At 34.3% G+C, this 27,948-nt stretch overlaps 2 protein-coding genes across 3 annotated transcripts; one reads left to right on the top strand and one right to left on the bottom strand.

Moving 5' to 3' along the window:
- Window positions 1–752: 752 nt before the first annotated feature.
- LOC111517746 (uncharacterized) lies at window positions 753–27,919 on the bottom strand. Its single transcript, XM_074169314.1, has 4 exons — window positions 27,711–27,919; window positions 7,966–8,088; window positions 4,604–4,723; window positions 753–1,390 (listed from the first exon to the last, which is right to left on the bottom strand). Exons 1-4 carry the CDS (start codon window positions 27,838–27,840, stop codon window positions 1,110–1,112), a joined length of 654 nt encoding a protein of 217 aa, XP_074025415.1. The 5' UTR covers window positions 27,841–27,919; the 3' UTR covers window positions 753–1,109.
- Window positions 23,114–24,481, top strand: LOC141479935 (uncharacterized). 2 transcript variants are annotated; one of them, XM_074169313.1, is made up of 3 exons: window positions 23,114–23,368; window positions 23,428–23,649; window positions 23,734–24,481. In XM_074169313.1, exons 1-3 carry the CDS (start codon window positions 23,198–23,200, stop codon window positions 23,755–23,757), a joined length of 417 nt encoding a protein of 138 aa, XP_074025414.1. In that variant the 5' UTR covers window positions 23,114–23,197; the 3' UTR covers window positions 23,758–24,481. The 2 variants fall into 2 exon arrangements, with proteins under 2 accessions (XP_074025414.1, XP_074025413.1); XM_074169312.1 differs by having other exon boundaries at window positions 23,706–24,476.
- Window positions 27,920–27,948: the final 29 nt, after the last annotated feature.

Raw genomic sequence — 27,948 nt, forward strand, 5'->3', positions numbered from 1 at the left:
ATTTTTTTTGAGGATTATGGTTTTGGAGCCGAAGATAAATGCTTTGTTTATATTCTCTCATAACTCTGTAAACAATTGAAGGAGACACTCCAGCAATGTTTCCTACTATTTTCACGATTTCATCAACGAACAATAAAAGATTAACTTCAATTTGAATTTAGTAAATGTTCATAATTAAAATTTTAAACTTTCAAATACCGTATACACCACAGGCGTTAAAATGTAACTTACCACTCCGATTATGTAACAATGAATTTCGCCAGCCGATTACAGCTAAATCTGATTGGCCAGCGAAAGGAGGCCTGTTTATTTTACCCAATAGATGCAAAAGCCCCTGCCCTGTCCATAATGATTATGGGTACAATTAATATTCAATAACTGCAAATGATTGCTTTTGAAAATTATTGATTTGTTTTTGTGCGTTGTTATTATTTGTTAATTTTCTATACAAGACAAATGAATTTATAGTTATTAAGGATTAACAGACCATTTTCATCAAGATTGATGTTCTGTTTTTATTCTGTACCTTAACTACTTTAGGTCTTACAGGTGTAGCTCATAGAAATATTTTTTCTGATTAAAAAAATTAATATTAAAAATTCTGTGGAAATAAACAAAAATCCTGCGTTATTTGATTGAAAAATCAAGTTACAGGATGAGCGAGAAGGCTCTTAGTTTCAAGAAATAACATTTATTTCTATTGAAAAACTTATTCAATGAATTTATTTTTCCACGTAATAAATGAAACTCAATTTTTCAGAAATTATTTATTTGGCATTTTGGAATATAGCTCAACAATAAAAAATTATGTGAAATAAGATGAATGGAAACAAACCCAAAACTAAAATTATAGAATAATCTGCTACAATACATGAACGTGATGTGAATAGATGATTATATTTTGTGACACTATTTTTGATTGATCATATTTGTGGTGTAACTGGAAGTATTTCATTATTCAACTATTCATAAAGCCAATAAAAAATAAACATTTTTTTCCTCAATAAGTCTATACAAAATATACTCTAAAGCTACTGAAAATCAGTGCATCGTTATAACCACAAATACAAAACGAATAAAAACATGTGTATTTACATAAAAAAAAACAATCAAGCTGTTTCAGATTTCGCCTCGCGGTTTTCCTCTTTTCTCTCTTGTGATTCACCCCCAACAGTTACTTCTATATTGGCTTCCACATCAGGATCTGGTGCAGTTGCCAGGAGACAGATGCAGCACAAAAAGCACATGAAACCGCAGAATATGCACATGACGATTGCATAGAAAAAGGTAAGGTAGATGAAAGCAAACAAATATGCAGTTTTCTGGCAGTACGCTGCTCCATCTTTGGGGTCATAGCTGGGCGGGTAGACCTTGTACACCCAGTAGGAACCTGAAAATGTTGACTTTATTGAGTGATGTTCTAGATGCAGGCAAATAACAAGTCGAAGAGAATCGACATCAGTTTTTTGTGGACTTATGAATGATTTTTTTTTATTAATCACAAGAAACATTATATGGGACATGGAACATACATTTCGAAAAAAAAACATACTGGGAATAATACAACGGATGAAAATAAACAAGAAAACAACTAAAAATATGTGAAACTACAAAACTGTCGATCTATTTCAAGATATATTCTTTCAGTTGCGTTTTGAATTTCGTATAATTTTTTTTATATTGTTAGGTATTTTATTATATGAATTAACTCCATCACGAAAAATACATTTTTGACCAAATTTACTTTTGTGTGGTTGTGAAACTATATTTTGTATTTACCGTGTATCATGATCGTGAATTGAATTGATTTCGTCAAAACGTATTATTTTGACATTATAAATGAACATGCGTTTTGTGAAATGCTATATTCCCCTTACTATCGAATAATTTTCTAGGTTTATACAGAGTGCTGGTCCTTCCTCTCTTTCTGGTTCAGCTTATATATACAGAAAGTTCCAATTAAAACTTGATCCCCCCAGTAAGTCAGAAACGGACATGTAATCGAAAATTTCAAAGGAAACGTCAATTTTTATTTCTAGGAGGACTAATTCTGATATGGAAATCATGCCCGAAACTTCACCCCCCTGCGGTTAACAACTACCCACCCCCCTATTTTTTCAATGGCATGGAGGGCGAGTGATACACCATATGAAAGGTCTTTTGTCCCTCTATTACTTCTGTAATTTTTTTCGAAATTGGTGGGTCACTATCACTTCTTCACGAATTAATATTCACTCATCCTTATTCACTGTGTTGCAATATACTTTATTCTACTCAAGAAAAAATTGAAATTGTTGCAACCTCTTATCGAAATAATGAATGTGCTAAAGCTGCTGCAAGAATTTATAATACGAATCATCCAGACCCCAACGTGAGCCATCAATACGTTAAACAGTTAATGGATAAGTTTTGACCTTCAGGTTCTGTTCACAGAAAACATGAAGTATCCCGTCCTGTCAGAAATGACGGAGTTGATGTTACTATTACCAAAAATGAAGAAAACTCCAAAAAGAGTGACAGTAGATGTATCTTTAATGGAAGATAACTCAAATATATACAAAATGAATGAAGTTCGAACTGTAAGTGGACTCTCACTTCCAAGACAAACCATTGATGTCGAATACCTGAGTAGAATCTATCCATACATCAAAGAAGCACCTGTACTTTCCTTTTATGATGCACAACCAACAATTCTCATTAGTCAGGATCAATGTGCTTTGAGTATTGTAAGGAAACTATATCAAAGTTACTGGACTGCACCGTTTGTATCAAAAACATTACTGGGATGGGTAGTACATGGCAGATACCCCCAAGGAAAAGTTGCTGATAAATCGTCTTTAATATTTCACTTTTGTTGCAAATCTCAAGAACAAATTGATGAAGATATTTACGATCTAGTGACAGACTCGTTCAAAATTGTCAATTTTGTCATAAAAAAACCCGGAAAAAAATGGAAGATCTAAAGAAGATGATAGGGCGTTGAAAAAATGGAAAATACAATTGATCGAGTTGGAAATCACTTTGAAATAGGTCTACTGTGGAAGAATGATGATGATCGATCTTCTAGAGAGCTGGAGATGAAAAAGAAGAAGAAGAAACGTGACAGTAGTGAGGGGAAGGTAGCGAAAAAAAAAGCATCAGAGCTCCGACTCTGAAGAAGAGAAAAGAATGAAGAAGAAGCGCAGGTCAGTTCAGAAAAAGAAGAAAAGTCAAAGAAGGATTCTAGAGACAGTGACGTTCCCACTGAGAAAAAGAAGAAACAAGATAGTTCTGATGAAACTGATAGAGAAAAATAAAAAAAACATAAGAAGGACAATAGCTCCTCGGATAGCGATAAAGATTTCAAAAAAGAAGAGGCACAAAAAAATCAAAGTTGGGAAGCGATTCCGATGATGAAGAGGATACAAAGAAAAGGAAAAAAGACAAGAAGCATAAGAAGAAGAAGAAACACTCGAAGAAACATGAAAAACACAAAAAAAAATCAGGAACCTATAAACGGCCAGTTACAAAGATCTGTAAATGGATCAGCGGTACAGATTCTCAAAGGAAATGAATTGAAGAATAATATGTCAAATGCAATGATTTCATCACGAGGGGGAGAATGTTGTTGCTTTTGATTAATTTTGTTCACTCTGTTCGTTTAGTATGTTAAAGTAATGGATCATGGTTTGTTTATAAAAAAAGACGATTTTGACATTGACAATAATTTTGAGAGGGATTGACTTGAAACGTTTGATTCCTAGTTTATTTCGACTTTAAATCAAAGAAAATCACGGTAGGACTGACTAGTCCAAACAGTTACAATTTTACGACATGTACAAATGGATAATCGAAAATCTATCAGACAAGTAGCTACAGCGTCTGGTGTATCAGCTACTAGTGTTTTTCGGATTTTGAAAGCCTATAAATTCCACCTTTTGAAAATAAGGCTAGTTCAGGAATTAAACGAAGATGATCCTGATCCTCGACATCAGTTTTGTGAGGTGTTCAGTGAGAAATTGACCAATAACCCAAACCTATTATACAATACATGTTTCATGTTGAATGGTGAAGTGAATAGACGTAATTGTCGTCACTGGAGCAATGTGAATCCCCATTTGGTTATGGAAACCCCTTCACAAACTCCAAAAAAATTGAATGTTTGGGCCGGCATTCTTGGTGATCATATTGTTGGACCATTATTCATTGAAGGTAATCTCAATGAAGACACATACTTAAATCTATTACGAGACTGTGTAGATCCTATGATTACACAAAGTTTAGAAAATGATGACAATTTAGTAGAAAATGAAATAACATTCCAGCAGGATGTTGCACCTCCACATTTTGATGTTGGGGTGAGACAGTTTTTTGATGAACGTTTTCCAATGCGTAGGATCGGCAGAAGGTGTCCAGTGGAGTGGCAAGCTAGATCACCTGATCTCACATCGATGGACTTCTTTCTGTGGGGACACCTGAAGTCGAAAGTTAACATTGAATTTGGAAAAATTGTCTGGAAAAAATCATTTCATAGGGAAACCGTTTCTTAAATGAAAAGGTTCCTGAAAAGTGAGTAAACTTCAAAGTGTATTGTATTGAATCTTGAAACTGTAAAAATACTTACCCAATATTAGGAATACAACTTCCACGGTATACAAAGCGGATTCTACGAAACCTGTTTTGACATGACGCATGATCTGTTCACGGGTAGTTGTTATCAATTTTGAAAGTAAACCAATGGCACCTGTAATAAAAAAATACAACTAATTGAAACATTTAATATCAGCAGAAACTATTCATTGAACTGAAAGTGATGCGGATCCGAATGAATGAATTCAATAAAATTTTATTGCAACTGGTTTTGCCGAAATATTATGATAATGCAGCGATATTATATTCTACCTGGAATTATATTCAACAGCAGTCGTCAAAAATTAATAAAAACTACTATAGATAAAGCTATTCTTGTTTAGAATGGGTGGACGAGAAAATTGCTATTGCAAGAATAACTGATATTGCTCCTCGACATATGAAGATTATCTATCATATCATCCAACAAAAATGAAATCGAAGATATGAAAATGAGGATTACCAATTTAATTTTGAAAAATTGCTGCTTCATTGAATTAAAACAAACCAGAATACATACATTGGAGAGATCATCACACAAAACAGTCACTAATGAAACAGACAATGCTGAGTTTCGATGTCCTGCATATGCCAAAGACTCAATACCAAAATCAATAAATATTTCAAAAACTAACATTCTAAATTGAAAACACCCAATGAACCTTCTCAAAATTCTGAAGTTGTATATGAAATACGTTACAAGAACTAATGAGGTATATATTGGTCAGACTTCAAGATTTTTGAAAGGCAGATTCACACGTTAGGAATCACACGTTAAAAGGTAAGACCTCGTTAGTCCTTAGCTCGCACAAGTTTCTTAACTTCTGAGAGTTGTCGTTCGTATGGGGGCGGCAGCTGATTAACGGAAAAACAGATTTTAAACAGATTTTTTTTTTTTAAACATCGCATAAAAGTGATTGTAAACAAATATTCTATCTTGCACCCCATCAGAACATGTCAATACATGGATTATAAAAATAGCATTATTATAGAAATTGAAAAAAAAATGTACATATGGTTCATATAAAAAGAAACACAAATTCAATGATACAATGAGAAAACGGTAGCGATGCTGAATCACCCACACTATTACAGATTATATTTCTTATTTATATCATCTTTTTAGTTGTCCTGAGGAAGGAATTGAAAAAATTCGAAAGATTGACAAAATATCAGAATTTCAACAAACTGTTGACTGCTACCTTCATATAGTCAGACATTGTACCTTCATTATTATTATGGAGATAGTTTTAGTTTTCAGTCCATATGTCGTTATGGCCATAATATTTTGCTATAACGTGTTCCTTATGGCCAAATATTATAGTTGAATTATTTTTTTGACACATCCAAAAATATCACATCTTTTCCATAAAAACTTTTTATCGTATAAATTTTACAAACGATATTTCGGCCTGAGAAACTGAATTTTTTTTTTCGTGCTTTGAATCCCAAAGATTTAGTACCTTTTTTTGGCTTCTAGGTGCCACCGTCTATAATTAAATTTTGAAAACAATATATTAGTCTAATCAACAAGTTCAAAAACATGAAAAATAGAGATAAAGATCCTAAAAATATGAGCGATAGCTCATTCGATTCGTAATCACCTCTAAAAAAATTTGTTTGAAGGATTTTGGTGCAGGTAAAAAATTGCAATTATTATTAACAAAATAAGATTTAAAAAAATGGTATTCAGTTTTTCGTTAATAACTCAAAAAATATGAACATTTAAGCAATTTTGAAAAAAGCTCGTTGAAGAGAAGGAAATTTCCGATAAAAAAGTCTCGACTCCCGAAACTCAATCTCCATTATTTATAATTTTAATTTGACGTTGAAAATATCTTCTTAATATCTGAATGAATCGAGTCCCGTAGAAAAAAAAGTTTTATCACCATTTTTCAAAAAGTTATTCAAAGTAACAATTTTTTTGTCAATCTCCGTTGGCATAAATAATGGGATAAAAATTATAAATAATTGGCATATAAATTTTAAACTTCGTGGAGCCCTTTTGATATATAGACTTCATTCTATCTTGCGATAAAAGTTTTGTTGTTGATAATTTTTTTTTTCAATTGATATTTAGCTATGTCTGTTTTCACATTAAAGAATGACAGTTATTAACATAGGATATGTATTATTTACGTAATTTGTTTATTAAATTGTTTTGAACAAATAGAGAAATTCAATAATTTTGAATTTTTTTTTGCTATTTTGTTGTCTAGAGATAATTATTAAAAAAAAATTCCTAATTTAGATTTTTAATTTTTTAAAATCGATTTTTTTTATATTTCGATTGTTTAAATAATTAGTTAAGAAATAATTTTGCTTTCAAAAATCATAATTTACACTTTTAAATAATTTGGCAAAAAATTTTTTTTTCATTTATTATTTAATTGTATATTACTTTAACAATTTGTTATGAACAGATATTGACCAACGTTATATTTTTGAAGCAGAAAAAAAATATAAAGAAATATATATAAAAAGTGCCATAAAAACATTTTTTAAATTTATTATAATATTTTCTAATATCATACGATACGGTAATTGTAGCGCCTACTTGACTTGTCTCCTTCTTCAGAAAAAAAATATAACGTTGGTCAATATTTGTTTATAACAAATTGTTAAACTAATAATTAAATAATAAATAAAAAAATTGTTTTTTGACAAACTATTTGAAAGTGTAAATTATGATTTTTAAAAGCAGAATTATTTCTTAACTAATTATTTAAACAATCGAAATATAAAAAAAATCGATATTAAACAATTAAAAATTAAAATTGGGAAAATTTTTTTTTTCAAATCATAATTACCTATCTCTAGACAACAAAATAACAAAAAAAAAAAATTCAAAAATATTGAATTTCTCTATTTGTGTTTAAATCAATTTAATAAACAAATTACGTACAAAATTCATATCCTATTTAGAAAATTGAACAAATTCATATTCGAAGTGAAGGACGACGTTTTTGTACTTTTTTAATGACAAAAATGTGTCATCCTTTCGAGGATTTTATTTGTCTATCTACAAATATGCTCGCTGGCACATGATATTATAATCACTGACTCCAATTATATTTACTTCACTAGGAATCTTTATTATTGAAGCTAATAAAACATCAGTGTGGATGATTTTCATTATTACACCATTTCTAACGAGGTCTAACCTTTTAACGTATGATTCCTAACACGGGTTGGACGATACGAAGTGAAAATCGATCGTCCGGCCTTGCGGTTGGTTCGAAGCACCGGTTTACACAGCGGTCGATTGAGTGAGTCGAGCAACCCACCCACGTCAACCTACCAGTCTACTGTCCTACCTACTTATTCTATTCAAAATCAAGTTTTTTGAGACCTTACCTGTGGCAATGAGGTACAATGGAATATTATCTTGGACGGGACATTTATTCACTGCCAGGATGCCGACGATGAACATTGCCAGATTGATTAGGAGGGAAATCAAAAGAGTAATCTTGACTCCAGCTGAAAAAAAAAAGTTGATTATGTTCGATGAAAGTCATTTCACATACATCTTTTCACGAAACATGGAAATAAAAACACGGAAGAAATTAAAATACGAGGGGCATTTGAGAAATTGAATTATGAATGGAAAGAGTCAGATATTTTAAAGAAGAATGGAGATCGCGTAGTGGAAATCTCCTATTTTTCAAAAGTCGATATACATGGTTCTCTACCAGATAAACTTGATACAGACTCTACGATTATCTTGATAAAGTTTTTAGTTGATACGATATTTCGCAAAAACAAATGCCTGAATGCAAACGAAAATCTACATGCACATAGTATAGATTCCAGAGACGGTTTAAATTCAGCACTTTTCATAATTTTTCGTATCCAATTCATTATTTGGATGATTTGTTTTGTATCCTTCAATCAAAGTGTTTATCGTGCGAGGTAACAGGTGATTTTTTAAGAGGTATACAAAACAACACAAAAAATTTGAATAAATTGATGAAATATTTATTGGAATTGATAGAACGATCAATATAATTTGATGTTTGAAGATGATTTCATGCAAATGTTGTCCGCGGCTCCGCTTCAGATGGCCCATCCGCAAGGTCCAATTTTGGCAACATATTGATCGGTATTTCACGTATAAATGCTTCAATATTGGCTTTCAGAGCGTCAGTCGTTGCTGGTTTATCCCTGTAGACATGAGCCTTAACATGACCCTACAAAAAATAATCCAAAGGCGTCAAATCACACGATTTGACAATTTGGGCCAATTGACGGGCCCCAAACGTGAGATAAACTGTTCACCGAAGGCGGCTCTTTATTGGGCCATTGTTTCGCGTGCTGTGTGATATGTGGCACCGTCTTGTTGAAACCACATGTCAGGTATGCCCAATTCTTCCATTTTGGGCAGCAAAAAGTAGTCAATCATCATACGGTAGCGCTCGCCATTCGCAGTAACGTTCCGGCCATTGTCGTCTTTGAAGAAGTACGGCCCGATGATGCCACCGATCCATAATCCACACCAAACAGTGACTGTTTTGGGATGCATCGGTAGCTCTTGCAATGCTTGTGGCTGGTCTTCACTCCAGATGCGGCAATTTTGCTTGTTAACGTATTCATTCAACCAGAAATGAGCCTCGTCGCTCGATAAAAATGTGGATCTTCCTCCAACTGTGCCAGCGCCCATTCACTAAATGTTAGACGTTGTGGAAGGTCGTGTGGCTTCAATTCTTGCACCAGCTGTATCTTATAAGGTTTGACACCCAAATCATTTCGCAGAAGTTTCCACGTAGTGGAGTAACAGAGGCCCAATTGCGGCGAATCGACATTTCACGGTCATCACGAACACTGGTGGATACAGCCGCAATATTTTCTCCGATCCTCACTCTACGTATGCGTGTTGCTGGTTTGATAATCCACCAATGATAGTTCAATAATGTAAACTGGGTTCGAAATTTAGTCATAAGCTTCCGAATAACTTCCTCAGTAGGCCGACGAAACTGCATGAATTTTGATAATAAAATTTAATAATCTGCAAGCGTTGTTCATTCATAAGTCGATCATGGTTAAATTATGGACCAAACTGAATAAGTTTGACAATGACACAAGACACGATTCACGCGTGATCTGTCAAAAACATTGTTGCCAAGAAGATACCAGCAAAAAAATCACTCATTAGAATTGTAACATCTGGCGTACACTAGAAGTATTGTCTCTGAAACTTAATCCGTTTGCTCAATTCCAGAACCATTAACTTTAACGCTCAACTTGTTACAACTCTTCTGTCCGTTAGGACAACATTTCATTTCTAAGCAGGTGAAACTGAAATTATACACTTCTCGTATAGGTTATATGTATCACATTATTGGGTCAAACTGCACACTTTTCATCATTGAAGGATGTGAGTTTCGTATCATTTCTGAATCAACAGCAGCCTTAGGACAGACCCTCGAGGTACTCCTAAGTTCCCCTCCTGAATTACTGAAATACTTGTGCTTTTCATTGAAACATATAGATCCAGAAGTAAAGGATATAATTCATGATTGAATAAGTGTATGTATCCATGAATATACTTTTTTAGATTAGATGTTTTCTGATACCTCGCGATCAAGGGACATTTTCACCGAAACTACAGACTTCTCTTGATGACTATGTACATTTGTGCTATTTTCTGCAACCAAATAATGACCATATTTGCACATGGCCACACATATTGTATCAGATCCATAATAGGGTGCATATGACCCATTTCTGTCAGGGGACCAGATGAAAATATTGACTTGGCTGTTGATGATAAAGATGCGAATATATTCAATATATGTATTATATAACTTGAGGTTGAAGAATACCATATGGAGCTCCGAGCCCGGTCACCTATTTTCTCATATGTAGTTTGGCCCACTTGGTAGAGTCAATTGACTAATCATGACCATCTGTTTTGAACAGTAAAGGACACGTTCGCCCAACCTGGTTGTGCCTATTTTACTCAATCCAGGTCAGACAACTGACAATGAAAATGTAACAGAAACGATTCTCATTAGATGTTTGGAACATCGCCAAATTACAACAACAGATAGGAACATAACTTCTGTCTGTCTTTTAAAAAACATCTGCTAAGATGATCTCTCCTTCACACAACAATGATTTCTTTTTTTTCTTCACCTTGAATCTATGAATTATTGGGTCGAGGATTTGGGTTGAATTCAAAATTTCGTTATGTTCTAGTTCTATCATTAATTTGTGACTCTTTTGTCAAAATGGAACAAACATGGAAATCGGTAATAGAATGTGGTGGCAATTTCCAACTAGATCGCTTTGATCATGAGTTTCGGTTATTATCACAATTTTATAATTGCGGATATGACTGTCTTCATTTTGAGGATTATCTATTACTTTTGAATAGTTGAGAAAACTATACGGAAGAAACATATTTGAAGAAAATCTAAGTTTTAAAAATCAAAATCGAAAATGAGATTGAAAAAAACAAATGAGAATATCAACAAGATCACTTCAAACTCAATGTTTTGAATTCGCGAAGAAAATTCAAAACAGTGATGTTCGCGTCTCCAATCAGGTGGATGGCTCTTTTCTGGATGGAATCCAGCAACATCAGGGTATGGTTGGGGGCAAAGTTCCAAACATGAGGACAATACTCCAAAGAAGGTCTGATCTGACCTTCATATAGCATCAAAAGTTGCTGATCTGTGTTTTTCTGGTTCGGAACAGTGTTCCAGGCTTTTGAGAAGCAGCCTTCATAATTTCATCGACATGATTGTGCCAAACCATATTGGTGTCCATTTTAACCCCCAACTGTGGTTCGGAACATAAAAAACCTTTGTCAAAGTTAACAGGTTTGAGAAAAATAACCCCAAAGTTTGAGGCAGTTTTATTAGCCATGGAAGAGTAGAAAAGGATTATGACATTGGTTTTTATACAGAAGTATATAGTTGATCACAGTCAAACTATCCAGGAAAAGCACGAAAAAGAAATTGAACTGACATTGCATGTTCTTGTTCTGAGTCACTGTCTGACTTGTCCCTTCAGTCCAAGTCTCCAGAAAACACTCAGCCTCTTGGTCTTATTGCGTTTATTCTCCCATCTTCTCATGACACCCATTCCATTAGTCTCGTTCCCTGTACTAGTTTGTACAGGTTCCGTGTCGGATGTTCGTCATATTCTTCTGGACGTGATTTCTTACGTCTATATATTGCCCGCCTCGCATAAGATGTGTAGAGCTGTTTCTATCACTTTGTTCCGATCCCTACTATATTGAAATAGTTCTTCGCTTCTTTTCTCGGACGGTTCCCTAATGAAGGTTCTACTATTTTTGTTGCCAGGTACTTTTGTCCAGTACTCTGTGTGCTTCTTATTGGTCCATGTCCTAATCAGGTGTCTTACCAAAGATTTTGGTATCCCCAGAGCTGGTTCAGGACCCATATATAAGTTGATGATCCGCGTCTAGCGCCCTAGTGCGCTCTTGTTGTCTGTGAAAATATTGATACGCTCATTTCCTTGAGGTCTCAATTTAATAAGCCTTGCACAAGGCAAGATAGTATACACTTCCGCCTGAAAGACGGATGGGTATAGTCCTAGCGGATAGCTGTAGTTTAGATTTCTGGAACAATATAGTTACTTTTCAATGGTATTTTTGAAATCTCAGCGATTCCCTCGTAATACTTGGACAACTTATTTGAATAATTTCACTACGCCTATGAGGTAAAACTGTTTCACTAGCCACGAATTGAATAATTTTTGACCCCACGTAATCCAGTTCGGCTCTGTAGAAGGAAACCCACTCATATACGTATTGAATAGCAAATGCAAGAAGTTATGATTAATTTGATAAATTGAGTATGACAGCACAGTCTAAACTTGTTATGCATTCCAAAGTCGTATGTTTCAGAGGTACAGAATGTCGGACTATTTTCTAGTTTCACATCCTGCAAGTTCATAATTTCAAAGCTAGTCAGTTCGTCTACTTCGGTGATTGTAATTATGTCTTGAAGGTAGTAACCAAAATGTAATTTCTGTTACCCAACAGAAGTGTAATAACACAGCCTATTTCGAAGTAGATTTTTTTAATCTCCAGTGATTTTTATGGGCCAAATTGGAAAATCAAACGAAAAACCACACGTCAAATTAAAAAAAACAGTATTTCTCATAAAAATACGGAAGCATAGAAGGGCCAAAGATTATTTGTTTACTTGATCTAACATTATTTCGACTTAAAAGTCGAAATTCCGATTTTTATCTCGTAATTTCGACTTTAATCTCGTAATTTCGACTTTTATCCCGTAATTTAGACTTTTATCTCGTATTTTCGACTTTAATCTCGTAATTTAGACTTTTATCTCGTAATTTAGACTTTTATCTTGTGATTTCGACTTTTATCTCGTAATTTCGACTTTTTTTTTCGCAATTTCGACTTTTTCCTCGTAATTTCGGCTTTTATCACGCAATTTCGACTTTTTTCTCGGAATTTCGACTTTTTTCTCGTAATTTCGACTTTTATCTCGTGATTTCGACTTTTATCTCGTAGTTTCGACTTTTATCTCGTAATTTCGACTTTTTTCTCGGAATTTCGACTTTTTTCTCGTAATTTCAACTTTTATCTCGTGATTTCGACTTTTATCTCGTAGTTTCGACTTTTATCTCGTAATTTCGACTTTTTTCTCGTAATTTCGACTTTTTTCTCGTAATTTCGACTTTTTTCTCGTAATTTCGACTTTTTTCTCGTAATTTCGACTTTTTTCTCGTAATTTCGACTTTTATCTCGTGATTTCGACTTTTATCTCGTAGTTTCGACTTTTATCTCGTAATTTCGACTTTTTTCTCGAAATTTCGACTTGAGTGCATTATAATTTACTACGAGGTGATGTTAACAGGAGGTTCGTGAAATAGTTATGTGATTGAAAGATCAATGGAAATATGTGGTTGAAAGTGAGATCAACCTCAAGCGACCCTAAGGTTAGAAAAAATCATTAACTCTGAATCAATCAATAATTTCAACAATAATCATTTCGAACTGATGTTGAAACAAGAACAAATATTTCAGTTGAATATACATTTTTGAAGATGTTCGTGTCAATGATATTTTATTGGATTTTACCACACTATTTATTATTTCTTATCTTCTTATATAGAGATTCCACGTGACTTGGAAACTCTCCACTTTTTATTTTTATTTTCTTTTTTCATTTCTCTATTTTTATTTATTCACTTGTTATATTTTCACTTGTATTTTATTTCACTATTATTTAATTTCAGGTTTATTTTGCTTAATATAATTGTTATTTTCAGCTATTCATTTTTATTTCTTCTTCTTTAGTTGTTTCAGGGATTTCAAATCATTTTATATAGTAGACAATGGAAGTCTGAACTAGTGAAATTCATCATGAAACATTTTCAATCACCTTCAAACAATCCATATTACATGATGACTTCAATATCTATGATCGTTTCTCAAATGAAATAAAACGAATGACTAACCTGTCCAAATTCAGAAAAACAATTTCTTTTGGAACAATAGTCAAAGAGTCAACATAATGTTACCGGATCTTTCTTACTCGTCCTTTATGCTTGTTCCTTATTTGTCTATAGTATCTATAGAATCATGCGTGTATTATAAACACAGAATGAACTCTATTACGAAGTTGGAACTGATAAAGAAATGAAAAGAGAACTTTGGCATTTCCTCCACTACATAAAAAATTAATTTTTCTTATTATTTTTTCCACAGCTTTTTTGGGACCAATAAAATTGAATTGAATTTAATCGAAAAGTAAATAATCCTGACACAAACGATTTTCGATTACCCTCACTTTCGATACCAGACAAAACTCAAAGTTTTGTTCATTGAAGTTCATTCGTTAGTGGTTAATCGATCGGAACTTTTATTTCCCTCTTATTTGTCCCGACAAATTTTCAAAGACGAAGTGCTGAATCGTTAATTAGGAAGAAGAGTCCTGAAAAGATGTCACGAAAATTGAACCCAAGAATAATTGAGAAACGTTTAGTCCCGCTCATCGCCAGGCTCTTCTTTCAATCCAACTTGACCCTACTCATTTTTCTTCGTTGAGATTAATTGCTGTTTGTTTTTACTAAATTAACAACTATTAAATGAGAATTCGCAGAAGTGGCTCAATGTTCGATCAACTCGTCTCAGATATTCAAATGTATGAAAAATGCATATGAGTTATTTTAGAGATCGTAAACAGGCTTTACAGATTCTTGATGATTTGTATTTTTCAAAATGTGTCGATGGAATAGAGAGTAGATAACTGAGAATGATGAATATTGGGAGTTCCTCCGAAAAGTAAAGAAAAAATGTTATCGCAGATCACTACAACTATGTTTACATAGTTTACATGTTTACAAATCTTGCAGAATTTTCCTTCAGTTGGATTACTTCAATAACAACAGAATCAGTTCAATGAAATTGCAAAATGAGCTTGTTTCATGATTTTTTGTTTATAGTTCATCAATAAAAATTTTAAATTGAAAAACAGTGCACTTTGTTTCATCTCTCTAAGTACCGTAGTTTTCCCATAATTAATTAGTAAAAATCAAATGTGGTAGGGTGGTGACGTCACGACCCTATTCCCGCTTCTTGTTCGATTGACCAATAGGAACAATAGAAATAATCAACATTGCCAAATCGTACAATTTACGGAGCCTATAATTATCAATTTAATTATGAAAGTGTATATGAACCCCTTAGCGTTCCAATTAATGAAAAATTTTCCACATGGAATAAAATGTACACGAAAAATCATGTCTGGAAATAAGTTCTATATCTAAAATCAGTACACAGAGTCGATAGATAACTATGATTTCATGCATTATTTAATAATATACAGTTATGAAAATCAAAATATATAGCAAACTGGTTTAAAGAATGATTTCAAATATTCAATATATTCTACAATCCTCAATCTGTACAACTGAAATTTATTATAAAAAAAACGATTCCTACATACGTACCTCTTTCTAACATAGCTACTAAATTCAAGCGTTATAGGCTCGCTTGGGTAATCTGTTGAATCTTCCAAAACTTGAGAGGAAGGTTGAATGAGGTCAAGTATAGACAGAATTGATTTTACTCGAACTGATCCAACAAAAGCTTCTGAGGTAATAATACCATTAATTATATGATATAATTTAATTAATTTTGTTTCATACTGTCAGTAACAGGATTAATCCCAGATAATACTTTCTGTGGAGAATACTTGAAGTTGAAATAAAAAACTGTTTCATCAAATTCAATATTTTTGTTCCCCTTTCATTTATAGTCTCTTTTTTAATTATTTCTATAAAGTCTTGAAAGAATAGAACGATTGTAGTTCTTTTTTTTTATTTAAAAGGAAAAACAACGCATCAACCACTAGGGTTACAGTAGGTACATTAAATTTTGTTAGAGATGCCAACATTTTTCCAAAAACTATAAAGGGAAGTAAAGTTCGTAACATCCAATGCATTGGTGAGGTCGCTTGGTAATCCGAAAAATTGTCTTTCTTCATTGAAAGCTGGGCAATCAGAGATGAAATGTTCAACACTCATCGTCACACTGCAGGTATCACAAATGCGAGGCTCTTCATGCTTTAGGTAAATTTCGTATGTCCAATTCTCAGGCGTGTTAGTAAAACTTGCTGTCTGCGGGTGAGAGCTCGGTAATTTTGAGTGACTAGATTCGGATTAATGGCTCTGAGTTTATTATTATATAGGGATTGTCACCTTTGCCTCCATCTGTTGCATATGAGCTCTTTGATTTGGAGATAGACGTCTTGATAGGGCACTCGTTGGATCTCTCGATAGTTGGGGTTTGAAATGGCCTCTCGAAGGATGGAAAGTTTTGATTTGATTTTTATTTTATCTCTGCCAAGGAGCAGTATGGTGACTGAAAAGAGAAGTAAAAATATGTACAGTGAAATGTATAATTACTCCAGAACATACCAATCCAAAAATAACCTGAAAAAATATTTTTCGGAATGTAAACTAATGACCTACCTTTTACAAAAAAAAGTTTTTCAATTAGATAATTGTAACAGTTGTATTCACACCGAGCTGACAACAATAACAACAAAAATGGCGTCTGTCAAATTGGATCATCAGATCTGTTATTGGACATTTAAAACAATACACTTGGCAACTCCGCTCCAGATACGTTCAATTTTATTGGTCAACAAACACGCGGCCTATTTAAATTCTTGCTTTTCGAATCATTCTTTTTTCTGCAAATATAAAGAGAGATTATGGGATCGATTAGTTAGTTAGTTCGTATAATATACCCCTAACTCGATCAGTCTATAAGCAAACCAGTATCATTTTCCATAGCATGAAACAAGCACATTGTTTTGATTGTGGAGTTTATCATAAAGGTGATGATTTATCTACTGAAGAAGACACTGTTTTTGGTTGGTTTTCGAGTTTTGCCGCGGACTTCTTTGGTTACAACCTCCAAACGTTTCAACTGCGACAGTCATCTTCAGCGGCACGGTCGAAGTACTCTTCTTGACGTATCAACTGAAACTATGTTTTAGTTGATCTAAGCCGCAGTTGCCAAAAACAACCCCCTAATCATGCCTCAGCCACCATATTCACCAGATTTACACCCCTGCGATTTCTTCTTGTTCCCAAGAACATACCAAAACGTGCATATCAGAACCGCTTCAAAGATTTGAAAAAAAGCTGGCACTTGTGTTTAATATCTGAGGAGGGCTACTTTGAAGAGAAAATAACAGAAATTGATGAATAAATAAATAAGATTTGCGAAAAAAAATCACTTCATCCTCTGAACAGAGTATTACTTCTATTTAATGTCCTTGACGAGTTCAATACTTGAATATTTCTTTCTTGTATACATTTTTTGGTGACTCGAATATGGCGGTGAATCACAAAAAAAGGGAACTGACCTTGTAATGTTTATAAATCATAGTAGTAAGCGAAATATAAGTGCATACATTTATAATATGAAAGCTTAAGTTTTGACTACATCCGATTCATTTTGTCATAATCCACATATCGAAAGACTGCAGAAAATGAAAGTTTTCAGGCAAAAAACTCCCTTAATGAAAATAACTTTTTGAAGTTTCCCTACATATTTCACTGAGTTCGAAACTCAGTAATTTAATAAAGTTTTTTCTAACAATTTGGTTCCCAAAATACTATCGATATATACTGAAAAAAGTGGAGGTCCAGAAACAGTTCCTTGGAGAACTTGCCGTACTCATTTTGAAATTAGAAGTTTTTCCTGGGAAACATTTTGTTGCCTTTCAAATAAATGGGTTTTCAAAAGTGCAAGACCAAATATTTAGATGATTATCAAGACTCAAGTATAAATGAAATATGTGAGAGTTGTAATTATTTTAAGGTTGGACCCTGAAACAGGCGAATATAAAATTGATACATCATTTTCATTTCAAGTTCTCAAAAATTAAATAAAAGTTCATAATGAACCATTAGGATTTTAATCTCAGCTGGATTTCACGAAAAATTTATTAATAAGTAACAGTTACGTAATGGAAAAAATGTTTCGGGAATTAGCGCGAATGGGAATAATGAATCCATTATGTTTCCCTCTGTAATTTTCTGCAGAATATTTTCTAATAATATTCCTACATATACATTTAGTAGAAAGTCTGCCTTTCAGGCTGCCGGAAAAGCCGTTTGACAAGCCATTTTCCATCGAATAAATTTGTTCACTCGAGAAACAAACCCATCTGTAGCTTCCGTTGAAATGCATTCAGATACAAGTTTTCCCATTCAGACAAGTATTTTCTGTTATAAAGTCTGATGTGAGGTGTTCCAAACTTTAATTAGATTCTCGGATTACTTTTCCAATCTAAGAGAACAAGAAGTTAGATACCTACATATATGTCAGTTTGCCTTCGTGTGGAAATAGCTGCTTCTGTTTCGATCACCTAATTAGCTTGGACAGTTGAATCACCACTTGGCTGAGTTCATATTATTTGTGTATCTAATATTCAAGGTGTCAATTTGAACTTTTCATCAGGAAGCAATGTGGAAATCACTGCTTTTTCTGCGTAGCAATGGTCTTGGTGTTTTCGAAGCTTATTGTGTGGCCTGTTTCCTGGTGGAAATGTTTCTATTGGTCTGGCCGATGTGAGTTCTGGGGCAGTTAGAACATGATATTTCGTATATGCCCTGTGCTTCATTGCGTATCGTGTCCTTGTGTTCTTAAAAGAGTGGAGATTTGGTTGTTAGCCGTGAATACTGTCTTTACGTTGTTTCTTCAGAATTCGGCTCACTTTGTGATTAACTCCATGGATGTAGGGGAGAAAAGCTTTCGTCTGGTGGGTCTGTTCCTCAGGTAACTCGTAGGTGGGGTTTGTTTTGCTGTTGTTGGATGGATCTTTATATTTGGGAGACGGGATAGTCGTTCTGGTAAAGGGCGGCTTTGAGTTCGTATAGTTTTCTGGATCTGTTGTGGTTGTCAGTGAGTCTTATAGAACTATGTATGAGGGAATTCGAAACGGAATTCAGCTGGGCAGGATGATGATGGGACTGAGCATTGAGATAGCGATTGCTAGGTTTTCGATAGACCGTGTGTGATGAGTTGTTTGACCCTGTGATGAGAATGTCCAGGAATGGAAAAAAAAACTCACTCCCATTCCTGGACGTTCTCATCACAAAGTCCAACAACTCCTTCTCACACACGGTCTACCAACAACCTACTCATACCAACCGCTAATTCAATGCTAAGTCCCATCATCATCCTACCCAGATGAATTCAGTTTTGAATTCCCTCATACATCGTTCTATAAGACTCACTGACAGCAACAACAGATCCAGGGAACTAAAGCCGCCCTTCACCAAAACTACTATCCCGTCTCCCAAATACGAAGATCCATCCAACGACAGCAAACAGTATTTACAGCTAACACAACCAAATCTCCAGTCTTTTGAGAACACATAAGGACACGATACGCAATGAAGCACAGGGCATATACGAAATACTGCCCCAGAACTTGCATCGGCCTGACCAATTGAAGAATTTCCAATAGAGCCCATGAACATGAAGTAGCTGTTCGCAAATCAGACACAGCATCATCTCTCTTTGAACATCACCAGGGAATAGGCCACGCAATAAGTTTCGAAAACACCAAGACCATTGCTACGGAGAAAAATCTTCAGTCCAGAATAATTCGTGAGGCAATAGATATTGAAAAACGGTTCCCAGTCCGGCCGACCGGACACCTGTCACAATACATCTACCTCTGTATACCTATCCAACAATATAAAAATTGGCACCGAACAGCAAAGTGACCAGTGCAAACTTGAAGCTGAACAAATCAAGCATATAATTGGGGAGCCTAAGCGGAGATTTCGGGATTTACTATACTCGGCAGATTAATATACAGGGGGATATCTTGTACCCGGTTAAGTACCTCCACCAAATATGAGCCACATATAAAAGGCCGCCTGTGAGGGATAAAGGATCAGATTAGTAAAAAAAAAGTTGATCATCTGACATTCTCGAGCGCGTCAGATTAAGGTAGGGTGAGTTAATTACCTGCTAAAAAGTGTATATTCCAGTAATCTGACAATTTGAGAGTGACGTAAAGAAAGGGGAGGGCAGCAAAGTTGTAAAAAAAGCGTAGCTGATTTTTTTTATTTTGAAGGAAATAATTCAAGGATAACGAAAAATATATAATCTGACGATTTCCGCAAGCCGATCACAGCTGATCACAGAGACTCGTTCGTGATGAAGATGAATATCAATTAATCAATTAATTGATGGATGTAGCCGTTACTACGTGGTAGGAAATCATAATGAAGAAAAGAGAAATGAAAGTTTCTTTCTTACCACTTTTATTTGTAACTAACGTTACTGCAGTTTCGTCCTATAAGGACATTTTCAAACTTATACTTATACTTATATAAGGACATTTTCAAACTTATACAATAGGTATATATGTTTGAAAATGTCCTTATAGGACGAAACTGCAGTAACGTTAGTTACAAATAAAAGTGGTAAAAAACATAGAAAGTTTCATTTCTCTTTTCTTCATTAATTAATCAATTGATTATAAAAAATTAAATTTTTTTGAGCATTTTTTCAAAATATTTTCTTGTAAATACCAGTATTCTACTTAAAAAACATACACTTATTCATTTGCATGCTATTTCCTGAGCTTTTCAAATAATTAAGTTCAATGAATTGAAATAAATTTAAAAAAAATATTGTTTTTGTCAGATTAAGCGAATCCCTCTAGATAATCGTCAGATTATGAGAGAGCACGTCTAAAACATGAAGATGGACCATATATATCTTAATCTGACGCGCTTGAGTATTTCAAAATTTCGAATTTTTCTGGCACATAATAATGGCCGCGAGTTTGCGTCAGATCGAAATTGTCAGATTATTGAATGAAAGCTTTTTTTTGTTGCACTTAACACCCCCTTAGAAAATCTGACGCGCTCGATTAAATTTTCTTTCTTTTCACTTTTAACCCTTACGTACAACCACCCACATCATACAAACGATCAGATTAACATACTAACATTATTGAAAATACGTAGGACATTGATGCTATCAATATCTGACGTGCTCGAGTATGTCCATGCAACAGTATTTTTTTTACATATTTAAAAATCTATAGCCACTTTCCCCACCGATGTAAAGGTATATATTATATAACATTTTTTCTTCTTATCATCTAAGCTTTGCAACCTAATATGTCTCAATGACGCTCGAGTAAATCCCCATTGTGCATCGTGGACTCCCCTGCTAATAGAACTAGTAACGAGACTTGGGGCAAGAGAGTTTGCGATCTCGAGTCATGTATGTACAGTTCCAAGCGATTCTTGAAAATGGCTCCAAAGCAGGAGCCAAAACGAAGAAAAGATGAAAATTGCAGACGTGGTTCCACCCGGATAACAGCGGAATTATTTTTATCAAGTACTTTTCTTGGTAATTCTCAGTTTGTCTGCAATCCAGGACCGCGTGCCCAGTACCGACGATGCCCAATAGACTGAAACAGCTGTCTACCAGCTGTTTCATGAAGATAATGCACCGTGTCACAAATCAATGGAAACGTTGGCAAAATTGCATACATTGGGTTCCAATTGCTTCCGCATCCACCGTATTCTTCAGATCTGGTCCTCATCGACTTTTTTCTGTTCTCAAACCTCAAGAGATGCTTACTGGGAAGTCGCGGCGATGAAGAAGTAATTGTCGAAATTGAGGCATATTTTGAGGCTAATGAAAAATCGTACTATAAAAATGGTATCGAAAAATTGTGTGACCGCTAAAATCGTTGTGACACCCTTTTGGGCAACTATATTGAATAATTAAATGAAAGTTTATCAAAACGTTTTTTTCTATGTTATCACACGAACTTTTCTGAACTGTTGAGTGACGATATTCTCATCTAATCCACTTGATCCGATGATGAATAATTTGAACCCGAAATTAATCTTTGTAGTCTCTATAGTTCGCTTGCACACATCTGTTAATTTTATCTTTAGCGCTGTAATGAATGTCATTTGAAACTAACTCCTAGTAAACAGAGTTGGCTTCGAGGAAGAAATAAGTTATTCGAGTACGCTTTAATGAGTTTTACGACTGTGATAAGAAGAGTTAATAGACTGCAGCAGTTGTCATGATTTCTATGTGTTTTGGTTTATGCAAGTCCACTTTTGAAGGGTAGGTGTTACCGGAGAATGTATTTATGAAGCATGGTTGTACTAAAGGAAAATGATTTGATGTATATTTTTTATTTCTTTCAAATAAATGCGTTGAAAATTTGGTTATGAGAGGTTCTTTAGCTTACCAGTTCTCGTCACTTACTAACGGAGTTCTCACCTTTTAAAGTGCAATTACAAGCTAGTACGTTTTATTAGTATGCAACAATATTTTTTGGTACAACTGTCATTGGAAGTGACATTTTTAATGGTTGTCAAGAGCATGTTTACAAAGTAGCCTGTTATAGTTATTTATGTATCAAGGGAATTAGGAGGGCCTTAATTACCGATGGCAAAGTTTGCGTCCCGAGGGCCTCTGGCCCGAGGGACAGCAATTGCCTGAGGTTATTAAGGCTCATTAATTCCCGTGGTACATAGATAATTTTATTTCTGACCGATTTCAATAAAATTTTGTTCATTTTTGAAACGGAAAAATGTACCAATTCATTACTTTCCCGGTATATTTGAATCAGGTACCGTTGATTATAGTAGAGTTTTCTTGTTGCTAGGTTGTTGCTATGTTACTTGTTTATAAACAGAACTTTGTTATCAAGCTGTGTTTGCGGTGGAAACGTGTTTTCTACCCCAAATATAATGGAGGATATTTTGAAAAAAGCTGAACAAGCAAGAGAATCATTAATTCCATCGAAAAGTGAAGCCGTATACCAAAAAAAATACAAGATATATCTGGACTGGCTGACACGGAAAAATGTTATGCCAAAAGATGTCACTGAAACTGTATTTCTGGCATATTTTCAAGAACTGGTAAGGAATTTTCTATGTTTTTCGGTAGATTTGGTAGTAATTGTGTTTTCTTGTTGCTAGGTTGTTGCTATGTTACTTGTTTATAAACAGAACTTTGTTATCAAGCTGTGTTTGCGGTGGAAACGTGTTTTCTACCCCAAATATAATGGAGGATATTTTGAAAAAAGCTGAACAAGCAAGAGAATCATTAATTCCATCGAAAAGTGAAGCCGTATACCAAAAAAAATACAAGATATATCTGGACTGGCTGACACGGAAAAATGTTATGCCAAAAGATGTCACTGAAACTGTATTTCTGGCATATTTTCAAGAACTGGTAAGGAATTTTCTATGTTTTTCGGTAGATTTGGTAGTAATTGTGTTTATTCGTTTCAGTCAGAAACGTATAGTCCGAATTCTTTATGGACTAAATGGTCAATGCTAAAATCGATGGTGACTATACATGAGAAACGAGATATAACCAAGTTCAATGAACTACAGGCTTTTTTGGAACGAAAGAGTAAGAGTTATAAGCCGAAAAAGTCTGCTGTTTTATCTCCTAAAGATGTTATCAGATTCCTAAAGGACGCTCCTAATGATATTCATTTATTGCATAAGGTAATTTTTTTCTTATTTTCCTTTTTGTGTGTATTTATTTCCTTTTTTTGTTATAGGTTGTTTTGATTATGGGTTATTTTGAAGGATGCAGAAGTCAGGAACTTTTGAATATGAAGATATCGGATATAGAGGACCGGGATTCCGTTATGGTAGTGAACGTACCGGAAAGTAAAACTGGTGTATCGAAGAAATTTACAGTTGTGGATGAAAAAGAGTTCTCCGCTTTGCCTTTATTAAGACTTTATATGTCTTTGCGTCCTAAAGGTATTGAACGATTTTTTTTGAGCTTCCGACAAAATAAATGTACATCTCAGCCAATTGGAAAAAACATGTTGGGAAAATCCCCAGCAAAATCGCAATGTATTTAGGATTGCCAAACTCATCTTCCTATACGGGACATTGCCTTCGTCGCACTTCTGCTACTGCTCTAGCCAATGCAGGAGCAACTATGACTAACTTAAAAAGACACGGAGGTTGGAAAAGTTCCACGGTGGCGGAGGGGTATTTGGAGGATAGCATCGAATTGAGAAATAAAACGGCGCGTATGTTGTCTACTTTGTCATCAGAAGAGGCAGGTACCTTGACTGTAGTGAACAGAAGCTCCAGCCATACAAAAGAAGAAATTGTTTCCAGTGGCGGAAGTAATTTTCAGGGAACATTTCAAAATTGTACATTTATTATTTGTAATGACGTGAATAAATAAAATATGGTTCAGTTTTCATTTCTATTTATTTTTACTTGTGAAAGGTAGAGGGAATTATAAAATCTATAATGTCCCAAGGGAGTTATGACCCTCTTCATTGATAGCGTAACTATGACGATATAAGCTTATAATATCCCGGTCAGAAATAAAAAATATTTTTGCCTCTAGTGTTAAAAGTATTTTTAACACGATATTTTTTGACCAAATAGCAATAAACAAAACATAATTATTCAATGTTCAAGAAAGTTTTATTATGAACAATAGATATAGATACAATTGAATTCTGTTACAAATGTATTATATACATTAATTACATCATTATTATCATTTATGAACATTAGTATGAAAGGTGCAATTAGAACAACTGCTGATATTAATACCTGCGATGTGGACTTCCATCCTCCGGGCTTCTTAATATCCGTTATATTCGCTCCTGATTCTGCTAGCAAAGAAGCAGAATACATACCTTCTGAAATAGTGACCCGTATATTCCTTTGTTTCCGGGAGGTTCAGAAACTATGCAATGGTAAAGGGCATTTTCCCAAACTGGTTTGTAATAATTGGTTTGGCACTGCATTTATAATTTGTGTATTTCAGAATAAAACGTTAATTTGTTTGAAATATCTGCTTTTGCGTTAATCAGCTGTCGCCCCCATAAGAACGACAACTCTCAGAAGTTGAGAAACTTGTGCGAGCTAAGGACTAACGAGGTCTTACCTTTTAACGTGTGATTCCTAACACGGTTAATGATTTTTAACAAGGCGTAATGCAACGTATTGATTGAAATAGTCAATGGTTTTTCAACTATTTTCGTTTTTGTACTTGGAATTTGAACAATCAATGATTTATACAATAATTTAATGTATTCTACTAATAAATGGCATAGCTTTTCACGCCGATAGGCTCTATATATTCCGAAAATAGTAGCAACTTTTATCTTCAAATATTTTTCATCAGGCACGTCATTTATAAACCTCTGAACTTGTTCAAATGTATGAGTTTTTGATTTTTTAGGCCTACTTTCATTTTTCCGCTTCAAGAATATTATTACTTTGGCTTGAATTAACACCATTTTTAACGAGCGCACTCGACTTCATTATTGAAAACTTGCTCCACGAAGTTGACTAGTTCCATATTTTTTATTTCTCTTCTAGATACTTGTGATGCCCTGTTCGGAACTTTTGGTGTAGTGATGAATATTACTGGAGTTTTTTTTCACAGCACCAAACCGTTATTTTATCACTTCGGCACGTGTTTCGTGCCGAAAGGAAGATCAAACAGTTTGATCTTCCTTAAGGAACACCAGACGTTACAGAAATCTGCGATGATATGGAACCAGCATATTTAACATACTGATTCCTATTCCCCAAATAATAGCTCTTTACCCATTTTGACATGTTTCTATTGATGCCTAATGTTAGGAGCTCAGCCATGAGAAGATCATGTCAAAGGCTTCAGAAAAATCATTATAAATAGAGTCAACCTGGCGTTTTTCCTTTAGGTTATTCAAGATAAAATGTTGATAAGGCAATAAATTCGTAGTGGTAGATCTACCGGATATAAAGCCATGTTGTTTTTTATTTATTATGTTTTTCGTATCGAATGTTTTCTATAGTTATCAATCAGTACAGTAACTTGAAAATTTGAGATTGGCTGTTCACTGGACGGTAGTTTTTAAGGTTTTCTCTTGTGGATTTGAGTTAGAAAACTTTGCTTCCAGAATTCCTGAAACATTCCCATGGATAAAGAAAGATTGAATATTTTATGAAACTTGTTCAATTATCATGGGTAAATATTGAATAATGTTTCAAAATGAATACAAATTCTCCAAGTTACACCTCCCGCATTTCTTCAAATTGAAATGTTTGAGAAAAAAAACATGTAAATTCACCAGGTTTCATTGAAACCCCGTGGAATAATTCGCCTACGCCAATGGAATGTGTAAAGAATCGTAAATATCAACAACTTTAGCAATTACCTACACTGTTGCCAGAGAGCCAGATGTGAATATCATTCACGTATTTATATGTACTTTGAATCCTGTGTTTTTTTGGTAAATATTCGATGACAATAACTTAACGGAACATTTCCATTCATTGAGTTCAGAAAAAAACATTCCTAATGTTGAGAGAAGACATTCACAAACGTCATTATTACTACTTGTGTTTCGTGTTAATATGATCAGGGCAAATCAACTGTTTTATTCCACTTGAAAAAAAATCATATTGTTTCTTGAGAGTTCTGAAATTTAACATATTCTATTCAGATGATTATCGAAATCTTCTAATCAAAATTGAAAGCGATCCTTCCTTATAAACAGATGAATCGTATGAACTGTTTTGATATCGAGTCTCAGTCAGAAAAAATACGAGCTCTCTAGATTTTTTTCAGCTAGTATGAATTTCTGAAACTGAGTTTCCGATGATTTACGTTGATTTGTATTATGAATCTGGTCTTATGATACCAAAATAAATTTTTTCGTTGTCAATTATTCAATTGCGTTCTATGTGATTGAGGTTAAGGTAAGGCAGATTTGGACAATGATGGTTCAAACATGATTCTGAATCGTTCATATTCATATGAATCGAGAAAAAGTGATAATCTATCTACGAAGAAATACAATGTACTTGCTTCTGGTTCTCAACATTGACACCAGAGGGAGTATCGCTTATTTTGAATTCTCTGTACTTAGTAAGCTATCCCTAAACGAAAGAAATTTGCTATCCTGTGTTTTTTGGAGATCTATGAAGGAAGATCAATATGCAGTGAATTATTTCATTATATCTCCAAGCGATATCGAAATGTTTTCAATTAAAGCTTCCTAGCTTCGCATGGGTAGCACAATCGCCCGAATTGTCACGAACGCCCTTGCCATAGTTCCATCAATTTCCACAAAACAATAATGGATTCTTTCCAGATCACTCCGTCCGTTTAAAAATCTATTCGGTAGTTTTTGAGTTTATTGCGTTCAAAATGACAGATGCGGTGTGAACATTTTCCGTGTCCTGAAAACTTTCTGATTTCAAACAATGAGAATAAAATGAAATAAATGTATTATAAAAATTGCAGCTGTTATTAAGCACTTTCCGATATTGCATGTTTTGACTACAGTCCGTTTATAAGATATCACTTTACAAAAACCATTAGGCGCCAATGGAAACTGGCAACACTGGATTCCCAGTGTGTCGCAACTGCCGGCGTTAGTTGTTTGTTTACTGTTATACAATGAAACAAAAAAAAAACACAATAAAACAAACGAATCATCCGAATAGTCCTTCCCAATCGATGAAGACAATTGACAAACATCAGGCGCAAATGGCGCCGCAATCACACAGTCCTTCCACCTCCTTGTACTTACGCAAAATTTTCTCTTTGATTTTCTTAACTCTCGCCGCCCTCCAGTTGCCTCCACCGGCGGTTCCATTATCCCTTTCGTTCAGGGGCTGATTTTGGGCGTTCGCCTCTGTTGTTGTCTGTTGATTCGCCATGCTTTCTTGCACTCACTACGTCTACATCACCGAACAGAAATAATACTGCGCTACATTCACGCTAGGCTTGGCCCCGGCAGTGTCAATCAAGTTATATTTAGGTTCAGA

Source organism: Leptinotarsa decemlineata, unplaced genomic scaffold (genome assembly GCF_025532065.1).
Source record: "Leptinotarsa decemlineata unplaced genomic scaffold, Ldec_3_MD MMD2_P_RNA_scaffold_5, whole genome shotgun sequence".
Lineage (NCBI taxonomy): Eukaryota > Metazoa > Arthropoda > Insecta > Coleoptera > Chrysomelidae > Leptinotarsa > Leptinotarsa decemlineata.

What these genes read in the sequence shown, in the direction of transcription:
- LOC141479935 (XM_074169312.1), top strand. Translation starts at nt 23,198, where the DNA reads ATGGAGGATATTTTGAAAAAAGCTGAACAAGCAAGAGAATCATTAATT. An exon ending in TGGCATATTTTCAAGAACTG is followed by an intron (nt 23,369 to 23,427) that starts GTAAGGAATTTT and finishes TATTCGTTTCAG; the next exon opens with TCAGAAACGTATAGTCCGAA. An exon ending in ATATTCATTTATTGCATAAG is followed by an intron (nt 23,650 to 23,705) that starts GTAATTTTTTTC and finishes TTTTTGTTATAG; the next exon opens with GTTGTTTTGATTATGGGTTA.
- LOC111517746 (XM_074169314.1), bottom strand. Translation starts at nt 27,840, where the DNA reads ATGGCGAATCAACAGACAACAACAGAGGCGAACGCCCAAAATCAGCCC. An exon ending in AATCAAAGAGAAAATTTTGC is followed by an intron (nt 8,089 to 27,710) that starts GTAAGTACAAGG and finishes TTTTTTTTTCAG; the next exon opens with CTGGAGTCAAGATTACTCTT. An exon ending in AGTTGTATTCCTAATATTGG is followed by an intron (nt 1,391 to 4,603) that starts GTAAGTATTTTT and finishes CAACATTTTCAG; the next exon opens with GTTCCTACTGGGTGTACAAG.